General features: G+C 48.4%; 2 protein-coding genes across 4 annotated transcripts in view; one reads left to right on the forward strand and one right to left on the reverse strand.

Moving 5' to 3' along the window:
• The window catches only part of Farp2 (FERM, ARH/RhoGEF and pleckstrin domain protein 2), a 103,185-nt gene extending 101,263 nt beyond the window's left edge, over window positions 1-1,922 (forward strand). For all 3 annotated transcript variants that reach the window (XM_060368915.1, XM_060368914.1, XM_060368916.1), the window contains 3 exons: window positions 80-187; window positions 463-614; window positions 1,246-1,922. In XM_060368915.1, coding sequence (XP_060224898.1) covers window positions 80-187; window positions 463-614; window positions 1,246-1,543 — 558 coding nt within the window. In that variant the 3' untranslated portion in view covers window positions 1,544-1,922. The remainder of the gene's footprint in view (window positions 1-79; window positions 188-462; window positions 615-1,245) is intronic.
• A 118-nt stretch (window positions 1,923-2,040) lies between these two features.
• On the reverse strand, window positions 2,041-15,615 carry Stk25 (serine/threonine kinase 25). The gene is made up of 12 exons (XM_060368917.1): window positions 15,482-15,615; window positions 15,233-15,317; window positions 9,625-9,855; window positions 7,633-7,689; window positions 7,001-7,109; window positions 6,014-6,171; window positions 5,742-5,927; window positions 5,428-5,573; window positions 4,991-5,105; window positions 4,489-4,560; window positions 3,339-3,475; window positions 2,041-2,628 (listed from the first exon to the last, which is right to left on the reverse strand). The coding sequence occupies exons 2-12, from the start codon at window positions 15,260-15,262 to the stop codon at window positions 2,589-2,591; spliced, it is 1,281 nt and encodes a 426-aa protein (XP_060224900.1). The 5' UTR covers window positions 15,263-15,317; window positions 15,482-15,615; the 3' UTR covers window positions 2,041-2,588.
• Between the last annotated feature and the right edge of the window lie 356 nt (window positions 15,616-15,971).

Here is a 15,971-nt window from a genome sequence, read left to right on the forward strand (position 1 = left end):
TAGATGGCAGGGTCATGGAACTGGTTGTAGCTGCTGAGCAAGTACCAGGCAAAGTGCTTTTACCCTTTTCTACCAACAGAACCAGCTTTCAGGATATCTGCTGAGAAAGTTCAAGAACAGCAATGGCTGGCAAAAGCTCTGGGTGGTCTTTACCAACTTCTGCTTGTTTTTCTATAAAACTCACCAGGTATGTTGAGCCGAACTGGAGTCTAGGCACAGAGTACAAAATACATATCAGCTTATCTACTTCCTCTTCACAGTTTGATGCTGATTCCACTGTAACATCATTTTCTGTATAAAAATGGAATTAGTACAGTGTCTCTCTGTACAAACTACCATTTTCTTGGGAGAGCCAGTGGTATCAAGTGAAGGGCTGGGGAGAGACACAGAATAATGGACCCCTCTCTAGTGCAGGCCTACACTGCAGCCCCCAGTGACGATGTTCCTTGTGCTGACTTCCAGGATGACTACCCCTTGGCCAGCCTTCCCCTATTGGGTTACAGTGTGAGCCTCCCCAGGGAGACCGACAGCATCCACAAAGACTACGTTTTCAAGCTCCAATTCAAATCTCACGTTTACTTCTTCCGGGCTGAGAGCAAGTACACATTTGAAAGGTGATTCTTCCATGTTTCTTTTGTTCATTGCCATTCACAGAGCAAGAGGCAAATTTCCCAGATCCTAAAAACCAATGGTCAAGGAATGCATGCATGGCTGTTTTCACTGTATGTTCATGTTTGTATGGGAGCACCAGTGTACATATACACATGTGCACATACATACAGTGACCAAAGGACTTCAGGAGCTATCTGCCCTCCCCCCCCACCCCTCTCCCTTTTTTTAACTACAGATTTTTTATTGTGGGGAAGGCACACATGCCACTCGTGTGTATGTGAGTGGTGGTCAGAGAACAACTTTGCAGTTGGTTTCTGCCATGTACCTTTGTGTGGGTTCAGGCTGTGAGGCTTGCATGGCAAGTGCTGATACCTGATGGGGCATAGCACTGGCCAAATCCACCTTGTTTTACTTGGAGCTTATGCATTAGGCTGGCTGGCAGTCTGAGTGGCAAATCTATCTCCACCTCCTCAGTGCTGGAATTAATTACAAGTGCACACCACGCCTGGCTTTTCACTCAGGTGCTAGGGATGAAACTCAGTTCTTCATGTTTGTACAGCAAGAGCTTTACATCATTAATCATTCTTGGCAAGGTGTGTGAGTATATGCCTGCTGATTTTACCCTTTCTACAGGTGGATGGAGGTCATCAAAAGGGCCAGCAGCTCATCGGGGAGACCCCCAAGTTTCACTCAGGACTGCTCACATCTCTCTCCAGGGCTGGAGGCAGAGGTCAGAGAAAAGGAGGAATGTCCTTCACTCTACATGGACAAGAACCTAGAACAGAGGCTTTCAGGGAGTATAGGAATCATCCCTAGAACTGAACAACTCCAGCCATCTTCTCACCAGATGACACATGGCACTGACCCTAGAATGGGCCTCATAAGACCTCTAGGAGGACCTCTGCCCTCCCCCAAACTCCAGAAACAGTGAAGACTCATGATGGCTGGGCACATGTCTGAGATCCATAAAAATGAAATGAGGGTTTGTCATGAGCATGGCCCCAAACACAAGACAGGTCATATCCATTTCTACCTGTAGCACCAATAGCCAAATTCACGTTGCTTCAGACAAGTTTATGTGATAAGCTCATGTTGCTCTAGGGGTTAGCCTCCAGATCACAGCAAAATAAGAGTATGCAAAAGCTACTCTAGTTTCTATCCCACATACCCTCCTCTAGACCAGTGAAAACCAAAGACCATCCACCCAAGCCTAGGAGGAGGGGGCCTTTCCTTATTAGCTCCCAGTACTTCTCATCAACTGAGTCCTGTTCATCCATATGACTTAAAATAAAAGGACATTTCCTCACCCACCAGCATCCCTCCTCTGCCTTTGTTCTCCAGAAGGCCACCAGAAACTCTCAGGTTATATGACAACATTTAGAAGGGATGCTGGCTCACAGGCTACAGAAATCTCATCTGGCCAGGGTATCAGAATGTCTCCAATCCAGGTCTTTATTGAAATGGTAGGGCTTTCAATGCTCTATGAAAACTAACACTTACTGTCAGAATACTTAAAAAAAAAAAAAAAAAGCCCAAAATATTCTGGACGATTCGAGTACTCATAAGAACACAGTACCTGAACTGACACCACAAGGCAAATTATGACCATCTTGGACTCCTATGAGTTCTCAAGACAATGTTCCTGGTATAGGGGAAGAGCCAGAGCCGGCCAATGGTTGCTTTGCTCCTTGGTTTAGCAGCTGTAGGGGCCCAGGAGTCTAGGTCACACCAAATTGCTGCCCAGTTCTCCAACTGGCTGCTTATCATAGCTTCAGTCAACCCAGGAGGTGAACACAGGTGTCTAGTGGCTGCTGTGCAGTACAGAAGGAAGGTAACCTGGCTTGTGAAGCCTACAGGCTAGCCAGTCTTTACAGTTGCAACACAGCACAAGAGGGCTTCAAAGTCAGTGTTTCAGACCTCAAAACAAAAAGCATTCTTATCCCTCTCTATGAAGAGCAGTGCATTCGGATGGTCGTTCAGCGAGTAGATGTCAGGTGATTCCTGCTGTGTGAGAACCTGTAAGTGAAAGGTACCATTACTGCTCTTGGACTTTACTGCCTGGACATGCACTTTGGCAACATCTCACAAGCCTTTCAGATATGAAAGTCACAGCATTTATTACCAGCAGCACCTCACAAGATGGAAGATGTCTTTTGTGTTTCAAGATCAGTGCTAGTCCAAACCCTGCTGCTCCTGAGAACCACCAGGGTGGGTCTCTCTCAGTGTACAAGAGCAGGATCCAAAGGATAAGGCAGGAGGAACTGGTATGTCTGCCTGTAACAGCCTGGGGACTGCCAAGGAAGGGTCAGTATTTGCCTGCCTGTCCCTTTACAGGCATGAGTCAGCTCAGGGCCCCCTCCCCCCATCAGAAACAGGCAAGCCTTTGGATTATAGAGCATCCATGCTGTTACTGGTACATAGGACCTCTAGGAAGCCACCAAGTAGGAAGGCCAGGAGTCAGCTTCACACAATGCTCTGTCACTGGGCCATTTTGTCACTGGACCTATGTCCAGACTCTGTCTGAGACTGAGTCTTTGCTTCATGCATAGCTCAAAGCCACAAGAGGCCCACTTGCCTCTCCCTAACTTCTCCAGAGGCAGAAAAAAAAAAGGAGAAAGCATGACAGAGGAGGACTGAACCAGCTGCTCCCAAGAATGAGTCCCAGGCTTCCTCTGCGTTCAGTTCCCCTATGGGGATATGCCTCTGGGTTGGGGTACTGTGCTCACCTCTGCACACGCTCCACCAGATGCACCATCAGCTTGTCTGAGATGCCAGGACAGGATTCCTCAGCCAGGCTGAAGGCATTCTCTAGCTCCTCCAGGGCACCTACGCTCCCACCGCTCTGCTTGTGCTTCTCTTTGAGCTGCAGAGAGATCATGTACCTAACTGGCATCTTACCTGAGACCGCATTCAGAAGACCTACAGAAAGCACGAAGGTAGCACTGCATAGGCAGTGCACTTGGCCCTGTTGATGGGGACACTTGTGGCCCTTCCAATTCGAGGCTCCTCTCTCCTCTGACCTGGGTTCTCAAGAGGTCAGAGCCACATGGTTTCTTACAGACTGAAGGTCAGAAGATAATCAAGTGGATCCAGTGTAATTTAGAAATTAGCACAGTAACTGATACTCTACAAGGACTTAGACATCCCAGATCAGACTACAAAGTGTCAGTAATCATTATGGGACTTCAGTTCCTGAGTGTACTCTTAAGGAGTCACCTCAGCCCTGAGCAACACTGCATGCTGCCCACAACACAGCCCTAAGTGGCTATTCCTACTCTACTATCACTGCCAAGTCCTATTCTACCCACTCTGTCCCCAGGAAGAGACACTCTGCTACTGCTATTCATCTACATCCTGTCCTCCCTCTCTGGACTCCAGGTGCTGGTGTCACCCACTGAGTGACAACCTACTGCCTGAGCTTCAAATCTATATGTGAGCATCCATTTCTGCCTGCACTGTATCTCTGAGGATGGCTTTGATATCAGACAACAGTGACATAAGGTCATGTGGCCACCAAGGAATTACCTCCTGGCCTAGGACTGGCCCAACACCAATCCTTTATCTTTCTCCACAGAAGAATCATGTAATGGTTGGACATTGCAAAAAACAGTAGTACTGTAATGCCAGAGGACCTTAGCAGGTCTGGGAACACAAAAGGGTACTGGCCAGGTCAGTTCTTCCCAGTGGTTTATAGTGCTTCTACTCAGGAAGCTGGACCCACAAGCCTGTGCATAACCAGCTGCAGTAGACCTAGAAACCAAATGGATAGGCCCAGGCTCAGGGCTCACTAGAATATCAGTCTACAGCTCTTTAGGGAGCACCTCTAAAGAACAAAGCCACCGCCCCACATGACCACAGGCTCAGCCCAACTCTCACCTCTCCAAAGACAGGCCGGACTAGCGTGGACAAGCACTGCGACCTTGGCTGTCTCTTGATAGGCTCAGCAGGCTGTAAAGGGGAAGCAAAGCACTGGGTACATGGAAATAAGAGAGGCTCCATTTCCTGTCTCCTCAGTCTCTGGCTTGAGCAGGCTGACAGAGCATACACCAGGGGTCAGCTCCCAAACTGTAAAGTAGCCCAAGCCATCGATTCTCATCAGGCCTGCACCTGAGCACCAGCAGACCCAGGCTTCAGTGTGACTCCTAGATAGCTCAACGGCACTCTGCACTTAGAAGCCACCTGCTCTGCCCTGTCCTTCCCAAACTCTTTGCCAAGACCCCAGATGATGAGTACTTAATATAGCCCTAGGGCAAGGGCACTTTGGCACTGACCTCCTCAAAGCCCAGTACCCAGCCTATTGGGTATATCTGCTGCCCAGGGAAGTTGAGGCAGGGTTGGTACATAGGGAGCAGTGCTCTGGCCCAGGGCATAAACACACCTTCTGTGAGCTGTGCAGAGCAGTCCCCTTGTGCAGCTTGCTATGTGGACTTGGCCGGATGGTTGGGGGAAACGTCCAGATGGGACCCTGCTCCCCATCCTCAGCCTCGCCATCACTAAAGAAGATAAAGAATCAGAAGAGCTGATGGAGACAGGGGCCAGGAGTAACTGGTACCAAGGTACATCTATTTCTCTGAGGCAATCTTAGTCTAGGCCCTAGAGAGTGGACAGAACTCAGTACAGGCCGCAGCATTTAGGTGACAGTCAAAAGGCCCTTTCCTTCAGTCTGGAGGTTCCCTGCACAATATCAGCCCCCACCCTGGCGACTAGCTCCAAGCCCCCTACCTCTGGAGAGGAGACACCCCACACACACTGGCACCAAAGCACCCAGGGAGCTCTCGAGGACCAAAAAAAAAAAAAAAAAAAAAAAGGCCCTACATGTCAGAATCCTCAGAACTGGACTCCTCGCCATGCCCCTCAGACTTCCAGCGCTTGTAGCGGTCAATGAGTTCAGTGAGAAAGGAGGTCTTCTTGGTGTAGCGTGTGATGAATTTGTGCTTCAGAAGCTCCTTGGCAGTGGGTCGCTGCCAGGGAGACAGACAGTCAGAGCCAAGTTCCACCCTCAACAGACACAAGGACAGGCAGGGATGTGAAGGCTGGGCCCTGTCCCACCCCAAGTTAATACCCTCCCTTCATACGCTTCCCCAAGACCCTCAGTTGTTTGGGGTGGCCCAGGTAGGAATAGGCCTTACGAATCGTGGGTCCTTATTGAGGCAGGCCTCTACAAACTCCTTGAATGGTTTGCTGTGGTGGCCCTCCAATGTGGGTGGGTTGTTCTTAGGAATCAGGAACAGGACTCGCATAGGGTGGAGGTCAGAGTTTGGTGGCTCCCCCTTAGCCAGCTCAATAGCTGTGATGCCCAGGGACCAGATGTCAGCCTAGACAGGGTATCATAGAAGACAGCTGCTACATGCAACATTTTGAGATGGTGGCAATATGTTCCCACCTCCTATCTAGAACTCACCTTGAAGTCATAAGCCGACTGCTTGATAACCTCAGGTGCCATCCAGAAGGGAGTGCCCACAAATGTGTTCCTCTTGATTTGTGTATCTGTGAGCTGCCCGGCCACACCGAAGTCTGCCAGCTTCACATCACCCTGCTCTGAGAGCAGCACGTTGGCAGCTGCTCAACACAGGACAGGTAGGCATCATCCTTGGCTCCACAGACTCCCAGAAGTTACCCTACATGCAACTCCCTGATCAGTGAAGGGATGGTATCCCCTAGCCCTTGGGGACAGCAGCAGAGATATCTTGGGACCTCAGTTTTCTTTGTCAGTGGCCACTGCTGGCAGAAGCAGGCAAACTGGGGGATCTATAGGAGCATTCCTACCTTTGCTCCAGGGCCTGCCATGTTTGCGTTTTCTGACAAGCCCCAACAACAGTGACATCCACATCACATCTAATCACAGTAATCCTAACTGAAAGGTACAATGATCCTAACTGAAAGGTACAGCTGACATGGCTAATCAGGAAGACCATCACTGCCTACAGCACCCCTGACTGTGACATAAGTTTAGATGTCCTCACCAAGTCAGTCATGGTAGGCTGGTCCTGCTGTGAGTCCTTATCAGGACTGGACCACATAGGAGGGTTGCATAAATCCATACCTGAAGCCAAGTCAAGGCTCCTGCCATGTACTAGTACACAACTGGTGTCCTTCACAGAGGTGAAGACCAAGATTGGGTGAAGTGAGATTAGGAAGGTTTAGCTAGGCTGGGTAAGTAGCTCAGAAACAGAATACTTCTTTAGCATGCACAATCCCCTAGGTTCTACCCACAGTGTGGCCATTAAAAAAGGGGTTAAAAAGCAAGATGGATACTCCTCCCCTAGTTTCCAGGTGGCAGAAGGGTTCCCCACATCCCACACCATAAGGCACCATAATCTACTGGCTCCACATGCCCATCTCTTTCTAGGTCATGGGCAGAACTGCAGGCATGGCCACCCCGCAGGACCTTTGATGTCTCGGTGGATCTTGCGCTCTGAGTGTAGATAATCCAAGCCCTTCAGGATCTCCCGCAAGATGGTGGCAATATAGGTCTCCTCCAGTGGACCAGGTTTCAGCTGAAGAAGACAGTAGGGAAGAGCCTCAATGCAGCTGCCACACTCATACACCACAGCACCTGAGCTCCACCACCCACCAACTTTTGAGTCCTTGCAGAAGGCTAGGCCTTTATGCTCCTTAGTTCCTATTGGTTCAGATTTCAAGGATAAAGGGGGAAGTAAGGAGACACAGGAGTAACAAAGTCTGTTTTCAAAAAACCTAAGAGCTACTTTAATCTTTTCGGTGTCTGGAAATACAGGAACAGTTTCTTACCCATGACCTTGACCCTCTTTATTTCTCTAGGGCTCTAACTGTGCCTATGCTCCTAGCCCAGCAGAGGCCCAAACCTCTTCAGCATCATTCGGGGCAAGATAAACAATGAGTTGCTTTGAGAATTGACAACTCCTGATTATTATAAAGCACTGAGACAGTTAAGTAGCCTGAGAAAATCCATAAACCTAAAAGTTTGCAGGACAGTGGGTCCTGGGACACTGAAAGACAACCCCCCACAGCAAGCTGCTCATTGCATGAGCCTAAACTTACCAGGTCCAGTGCAGAGCCACCACCCAGGTACTCCATGATAATCCATAGCTTGGTGCTCTGGGAGCAAAGAAACCTGTCAGTGCCTGGGCAGCAAATGAGGGGGGAATACCCAAGTGTGGAGTCCACAGGCCACTCACTCCCCTTCAACTCTACGGCTCAGGCCACACAGCAACTGTATCAGGCTAGCTCCTACCAGGAACCCCAAATAGGAAAGGGTTCTAGACAGGCAAGGCAGTGAATACCTATAATCCCAACACTTGAGAGGATCAGAAGTTCAAGTCAGATTGGGCTACATGAGACCTTGTGTTTTAAAAGGGGGGAAAAGGGCCAGAGAGATGGCTTGGCAGTTAAGAGCACTTGCTACTCTTTCAGAAGACCCAAGTTCAATTCCCAACACCCACATCAGGTGGCTCACAACCATAACTCCAGTACCAGGAGGATCAGTACCCTTTCTGGCCAACTCGGGCACATAAGCATGTGCTTGCGCGCATACACATACATACATACATACACACACACACACACACACACACACTCATGTACACATACCTCACCCAACAGATACAGGTTTAAAAAATAATTAAAAAAAAATTTTTTTTTTTTTTAAAGGTGAGCTAGGGATGGACAGAGAGGAGGACACCACCATGGGTTAGCATGGAGGAAAAAAAAAAAAAAAAAAAAACATATGGGACTGGAGAAAAGATTCCAATAACGGCATGGAAAGGCCCAGATGAAGAATATAATTCCAAATGGTACTGGTGGCCTCCACACCATCTGAGCAGCCATCTACTGTTGCTGCAGTGTATGTGCCCACAGAGTAAAGCCAGGCTGCAAAGATGACTCTCAAAAGACTGGAGCTTCCAAGAAGACTCCAGCCAAGCTGCCTGGAAGAGGTTTAGAGTAACTGAGGCACCTGGAAAGGATACTCCACCCTGTTGTGCTGCCTGCAGGCTGTGCAGTATGCTCTGGGTTCTCAGCTTTGTCAGCTGTCACTCATGCTGGTGGGTTTTGGTGATGCAGCTGTCTTTGAATCATTTCTGCTCCTGTGAGGAACCCCAATTAAACTCACTAATCCACCAAAAATAAAAAATAAAAAAAAGAGGGCTAGACCAAGCATGGTAGCGCACGCCTTTAATCCCAGCACTTGGAAGGAAAGGACAAGTGGATATCTGTAAGTTTAAGGCCAACCTGGTCCACATAGTAAGTGGACAAAAAGAACTACACAGTGAGACCCTGTCTCAAAAACAACAGCCAGGCATGGTGGCACACACCTATAATCCCAGCGCTCAAGGAGGCAGAAGCACACGGATCTCTGTGAGTTCAAGGCCAGTCTGATCTACAGAGAGAAGCCAGAACAGCCAAGGCTACACAAGAGAAACCCTGTCTCAAAAAAAACAAAAAAACAAAACAAACAAACAAACAAAAAAAAACCCCAAACAAACAACAACCAAAAACCCATAAAAAAACAAACAAAAAGGGGGGCAAGAAGGGATGACTTCTACCTTAATCCCAGCACTTGGAGACAGAGACAGGCAGCTCTTTTGTGAAACCAAGACCAGCCTGGTACATAGGCCCTGTCTATGGGGAGGTGCAGGAGACAAGACCTCACTGACCACCCAGCAACTATACCTCTGGTACAGGCACCTGGTAGACAAACCAGGTGCTCAAAGCAGTAGCCCATGTGTCCTCCAGGCAGTCACCAAAAGTAACTTCTGCCTGCAGGGACCCCTTAGACTGTGCCTGACAGTACCCACAGATAGAGAGCTGGGTCATATTACCACCTTAAAATCAACTGACCCTTGCAGATTGGCACTTCTCAAGAGAGTAGGATTTTTGTGAAGCTGAGCTGTCAGGGAGGGCCTGTCTGCCTTTCGAGAAAGATTCCCATGTGAACTCCTTCTTTGATCTCCCCTATCCTTGGGCACAAAGGAAACAAAGGAGAAAGCCTGGCACAGAACCTTCAGAATGCCTCTCCCCCTTGAATGCAGGCACCTTCAGGTAGGAGCCAAAATAGCGGGTGATATAAGGACTATCACACTGGCTGAGCACGGTGATCTCCTGTTGGATGTCCTCAATCTCATCCTCGGCCTCTTCCAGGTCAATGATCTTGATGGCCACCACCTCCTTGGTGTGGTTGTCAATGCCCTTGTACACCTCCCCAAACGAGCCCTTGCCAATGCGGTCAAGCTTGGTGAAGAGTTCCTCTGGGTCCACACGAGAATGCTGTAATAGAAGCCAATAGGCACAAATGGTTGGGACAGCGCATGGGCAACATCCACTAGAGAAATATTAGACAGGAAGAGGCTACACTGCTGACTGAGGGCGTGGCCCAATACAAAGAGCTAAAGGGAACTCACCTCAATTCTTTTCTGGCTTCTTTATCCCTTGTTCAGAAAACCTAAACACAACTCTTCATTCTCTAAGACACTATGTTCAATGGATTTGATAGTGAATCCTGATGTAGACTATAAGCCTTAGGAATACCACATCTCAAGGTGCTCTCATCATTTGTCTAACAAGGACCTAGGCAGGAATGACAGGTAGGAATGTGTGTGTAAGAGGGTATTTTAAAACTCATTTTACTATAAATCTAAAACTGTTCTAAAAAACAACAAACAATTAAAAAAATAATGTGAGCTAGGGACTAGAAAGATGGCTTGGTGGTTTTAAGAGCACATACTGCTCTTGCAGAGGACTGGAGTACAATTCTCAAAACTGCCTAAAACTTCAACTCCAGGGGATCTGAGGTCTTTAGCCTTAAAGAATACCAGCACTCACATAAAGACACAATTAAAAATAAATAAAAATAAAATTAAGTCACATATGGTGACACATGACTTTATTCCAAGTACTTGGGAGGCAGAGGTAAGCAGATCTCTGAGTCTGAGACTAGCCTGGTTTCTGTAAGTTGAGTTCCAGGACAGATAGGGCTAAATAGAAAAACTCTGTCTCAAAAAATTAAAAGAATAATAGGAAAAAAAAAAAGAAAGAAAAAGTTTAGCATATGGTAACAAGTTTTCCACACTCCTAAAAGCTATACCCATTAAGTATTTCTCTGCTCCCAAATCGGTGTTCTAGCAAGCTATACCCTCATACCAACTCTGAGTTGAGTACTTTCTCAGATGCTTGATGCTAGATACTCCACACACAAAGCTGTCCTACATGGTTCTCAGATCTAAACAAATAAGACATCATCATTGCTGACCAACAATGCTGAAATGAGTGAAGTGTACTAAACCCAATCTAAGATTTTTCCAGAGACATTTCAATCTGAAATTACCAACTAGCTATAGTCCTAAGATTTTTACCATGAAAGAAGTAATGGGGTGACACAGAACCATACCCCCCCGCCTCTTTACAGGCCAAGAACAAGATGAGGCTGAACAGAAAGAGGAGTGTGGGGAAGAGCTCCAAGAACAAGGGCAGTATATACTTGGATGGCAAACGGACATCCTCTATCCAAACCACAGTAGTTTTTGAACCAGAGTGGCCTCCACAACTGAGATACTTCTGAGCTGCACAGAAAAGGAAATTAAGTAGCAGCTTCTCCCAGGGCCACCACTGAGTGTCCCTACCACTCCCTACCTGTGCTATCTGGTAGACTCTCAGAAAGGACATGCTCTCCTTACCACTGACCAAGCTAACACAGACTTGGGTTGGGAATGCTGAGTCTCATTTAGTTTTTCAGCCCTGACAGGTTTCATCTCTATTAAGTAATGCTCCCCCCCAAAAAGATATCCCTCAAACAGTATTTTGGTGCCAATTAAAAGGAACCAAGCCCCAAAACCTGAGTTTAATTCCCTAGACACACATGGTGGAAGAGAGAACTGACTCCTAGAAAGCTGTCCTGTGACCAACATATACAGGCCATGGTGCACACAGGGCGGGAGTGGAAGGGTGGGATATAGTTTTTAAAGAATAGGGCTAAGGGAAAAACACAGTGGCAGAGCACTTGCCTAGAATGCCCAAAGCACAGTTTCCCAGCATGGGGGGAAAAAGAGAGAGCAAGACATAAGAAGGCAAAACCACACTTATTTATAACTGTAAGGACTGATGCTCAAATCCCTCTATACTAGGGAAGAAGGGCTTGTCCTAGGTGTTTACCATGTTCCTACAGAGCCTGTCCTCCAAGAATGAACATGGCTGTCTGCCTCCCTGAGGCCTAATACCTCAGTCCCTTTTCCCAGAGCAGAGTGATTAGTCTTAGGGAACTGACTAAACCCAAGCTAAGAATTTTTCAGAGATATTTCAATCTGAAATTGCCAACTAGCTACATTCCTAAGGTTTTTAACCATGAAAGAAGTAAAGGGGTGACACAGAAATATACCCCTCAGCCTCTTTACAGGCCAAGAACTCTGCAGAACAAGATGAGGCAGAGCAGAGATAGAAGTGTAGAGAAGAGCTCCAAGAACCAGGGCAGTGCCTTAACACAGAGGTCATCTGATTCTTCCAAGCAAAGCTGCCTTCATGAGGCCTGAGTATGTACCACTGACCTCCATGAAGTGCCCAGAGCAGGCATACTAGGCAGATCAGCTCTGATATCCATATGCATCCTACTTTAGGGTCTAGAGATGGCCCAGTGGTTAAGAGCACTTGGTGCTTTTACGGAGAACTTAGATTTGCTTCCCAACAACCACATGATCTCAAGCACTGCCCACATGTGGTGCACATACACACATACATGCAGATATTCCACATACACATAAAAATAAATGAATCTAAAAGGGGGGGGGAAGAAGGAAAATAAAAAGACCAGAAGATGGCTCTGTGGGTAAAAGTACTTGTCACCAAGCCTAACAACCTTAGGCTTGAGCCCTGACCCACATGGTAGGAGAGAACCAGCTCTTAAGTGGTCTTCTATCATCTACACTGTGGTACATAAACATCTACCCATCCATAAATGAATGTAATAGTTGTTAAAAAAAGAAAAGAAAAGAAAGAAAAGAAAAGAAAAGAAAAGAAAAGAAAAGAAAAGAAAAGAAAAGAAAAGAAAAGAAAAGAAAAGGGAGACCAATCCAAAGTGACCCTTCTCAGAGCCACATTAGAACTAGCATCCAAATCCTAAGACCAGTTCTCACTGAGCAGCAGTAGATGTTTGGAACAGATCTGCTGTCTGAAGTCCTGAAAGGCCACACTAAGATTTGGCCTCACAAGGAAAGCTGAGGGTTGCCTGAGGTCTCTCAAGCTACACTGGCCAGGGAGTAGTGTTTGCCCCAGCCTCTCATGTTTAAATGAAAGCCAAGAAAAATTCTCTCAAGTGTGACTGATAAGTCAGGCACCTCAGCTGTGTAAAGACTGGCACTAGATGCAAGCCAGATCAGAAACAAACACTCCAGGCCATGTACTCTTGCCCCCATACTCATCCGTGTAGACTACTGATAAAGGTATAAGTGATCAGTGTGAAAATACTCAGTTTCCTGCCACTTTGAGTCTGGGCAGTGACCACTTGATCCTGCTCAAAGCTAGCCCTGAGAGTCAGGTGCAGAATAGGGTCCACATTGTAGACCTTTTCCTGATTTTTTTTTCTGCTCCAACAGGCCCCAAAACATTTTCTCATCCCATCTTCCCACCACTTAGTCCCCACTGTCTCCTTAGCTGCTACAGCTCCACCATGTGTAGTTTTGAGACACCTTGAGGGCCATCTGACAGAAACCTCCAGATCTAGCTGATGACTTGAGGTTAGACAGTCTTATATCACTGATTCAGTCCAGTGCTTGCTAAAGCAACCTAAGAAAACTTGGAAGAGGTGGAGGCATGGGCTAACTACAGAATCTAGGACCAAACCCTTCCAATTCTGAGGCCCCTTTTCCTACTCCTCAGACTCAGACATGTCCTTTCACACTGCTCAACCTAACTGTCCTCCTCTGGAGAAACTGAGAATCAGAAGTGGTCCACCATAGCAGCCCAAGAAGGGTACCTCAGGCCAGGCATTCACTCACCACTGCCTCAGAAAAAGGAGAAAACAGCACACCCCAAAGCCAGAATTCTAGGCTTTCTGTAAGGAAGATGGGAACCCCAATCTTCAAGGTCCATGCTTTTTGGATACCTATAACTGTGGACCAGTCAGCCTTAGTAGAAACAGTATGAGAGTAACCTTCCTGGCATGGTCCTGACTCTGTTTACATCTTCAAAGCAGCCTTAGTCCCAAGCCCAGCTGGTCAAAGATAGCTTGACAGCATCTTGATCTGGGTGGTTCAGATTTCTCTTCTGGACAGGATGTGCTATGAACTCAAGCCATTTTACTGGCTCTGTACAGCTGAGATCCATACTCTCATTCCATCAAGGGGCTGTTTTACCTACAGCTTGATGCCTATCTGCCAATATGCCTGCTGTGTGTCACCTCCCCAAAACAAAAGAAGCAACATCCTCAGCTACCACCACAAAGTCACACAGTGCTTGCCCATAATGGTCCTTCCAGAGATGGGCAGGAACTGGCCAGGTGAAGAGTAATCTAAGGCAGAAGCAAAGGCCTCAGATGGGAGGACAAGCTTTACCACACAAAAGGGGCAGCTTCATAGAATATCATGGCAGCCATCTTGGGGAAAAAAAAAAAAACATCCCTACAAGGGCTTTGTGTCACTTTCAGAAAGAAGCCAAGTATGTCTAGGCTGGACATAGGCCCCTAAAAAGACAAAAGGGTACTTTCTCTCTTTGAGAACGGTCCTCTAGGCATCATCCCTCCACTCCACAGATCACAGCTCCAATTTGTCATCCTGGACCTACAGGAGCTAAAGCTAAGCCTCTTAAAAATACACTAGAGGCAGATTGTCTCTCAGTATGTTATATAATTAGAGGCAAAATGTCAAAAATGTATTAAAAACGTGTTAGTTAATTCAGCTTCAGTTAGCAAGCCCGGGATCCCATCTGTGACAGCTGAGCCAAAAGCCCTACCCAACAGCTGTGAGTAGTCTTCCAGGTTTCCTCCAAGGAACCCTGCCTTCAGTTCCTGCCCACAAGCAGCGATGGACAGACGCGCTTCCTGTCTGCATACCCAGTTCTCAAGGGTGCAGGGGTAAGGGGTAGAGGCAGATTGCACTGTCCTCAAGAGCTGATTCCCTCGCTGTGCAACTGTCAAGCATAATCCTGACCAAACTGGGCCCTTATAAAGCAAATCTCACCGCTAAAGCACAGGAAAACCATCAAGGCAGTTTGCTCCACTTCACTAATAGCTGTCACATCTGCCTTGAAATAAATTAAAAAAGAAAAAAAAGAGGAGTTCCAGAGAGCAAATCACGGAACCCTCCAACCCTATGCAGCCCTCATCCTCCTTGCCTGCGTGGTCCTGTGTTGGCTAACATACCGTTAGCCAAAGAAGGAAAAATCCACCTTCTGGGAAGGTGCTCCAAGCCTCGGTCAAGCAGGTTCTAACCCAGGGCAGGCTCCTGCACCTGCCCATGCTCCTGAGCAGAGGCCCTCACACAGCAGAGGTTCCCCGGGGGTCTTGTCTACCTCAGGAACGGGCTCAGAGACTTAGGCCACAGCTACACAGCCTCAGGTCGCACCCCAAGGCATAAGGCCTCCGCCCCTCTCCCGCCTCCCCGTGGAGATATCCCTACCACCAAGAGCCACCAACCCAGGGCTCGCCGACGCCCACGCTCACCTGGTGCGCGAAGCCCCTGAGATGAGCCATGTCCTCGCTGTCGTGCTGGTCCGTAGCAGCCGCTCTGCCCTCTCGTCTCAAGCACCTGAGAGAAACCGCAGGCCATTTGGTCAACAGCACCCGGGAACCGGTTCCGTGGCGTCCCTCCACCCGCGACCTCCGGTCCCGCGCGCCCCAAGGCCCCTGACCCGCCCTCAGGGCGTGCCCGGCCTCCCCAACATTCAGGCGAGGCCCGCTGGCAGCGCCCACCTCCAGGAGGCTCCATTTCGGACTGCCGGCCCGCTTCGCTGTCCCCACGGCGGCTCACACCGCAACTGGATCGCACGGAACGCCCAGGCCTTCCAGCCCGTGAGGTGGAGGCGGCGGCTATGAGCGCGTTGTGGCCAGCGCGAGGCTCTGTGGGACTAAGAGTCCCGCAGCCCGCCCGGTACCCCGGGCCCGCGAACATGAGACTACAAATCCCAGCAGGCTGCGCGGAAGGATGCGGAGTTACAGGAGTGCCCTGCGGCCCGAAGGGCGTCAGACTACATGGCCCAGCAGGCCACTCGCTGGGTCAGACCGTGGAGAGGCACTAGTAAGCCACTGACTGGATTGGAACCTTGAATTCCGCTCCTGTGGGGCCTACCCTCCTGTCAGGTCGCGTGGTGTGACGGGTGCAGCGCTTGCGCAGTTACCTTGAGATTTTCTAGGCCTTTTTCATCAATCCTCCCATCATTGTCCCCAACCATGTTTGCCAAGG

The sequence above is a fragment of the Meriones unguiculatus genome, chromosome 15 (assembly GCF_030254825.1).
Source record: "Meriones unguiculatus strain TT.TT164.6M chromosome 15, Bangor_MerUng_6.1, whole genome shotgun sequence".
Lineage (NCBI taxonomy): Eukaryota > Metazoa > Chordata > Mammalia > Rodentia > Muridae > Meriones > Meriones unguiculatus.

Excerpts from the sequence above, each read along its gene's own strand:
- Stk25 (XM_060368917.1), bottom strand. The coding sequence starts at position 15,262 with ATGGCTCATCTCAGGGGCTTCGCGCACCAG. Across the intron at positions 9,856-15,232 it reads TCAGGGGCTTCGCGCACCAG|CATTCTCGTGTGGACCCAGA; the intron begins GTGAGCGTGGGC and ends CTTCTATTACAG. Across the intron at positions 7,690-9,624 it reads ATTTTGGCTCCTACCTGAAG|AGCACCAAGCTATGGATTAT; the intron begins GTGCCTGCATTC and ends CTTTGCTCCCAG.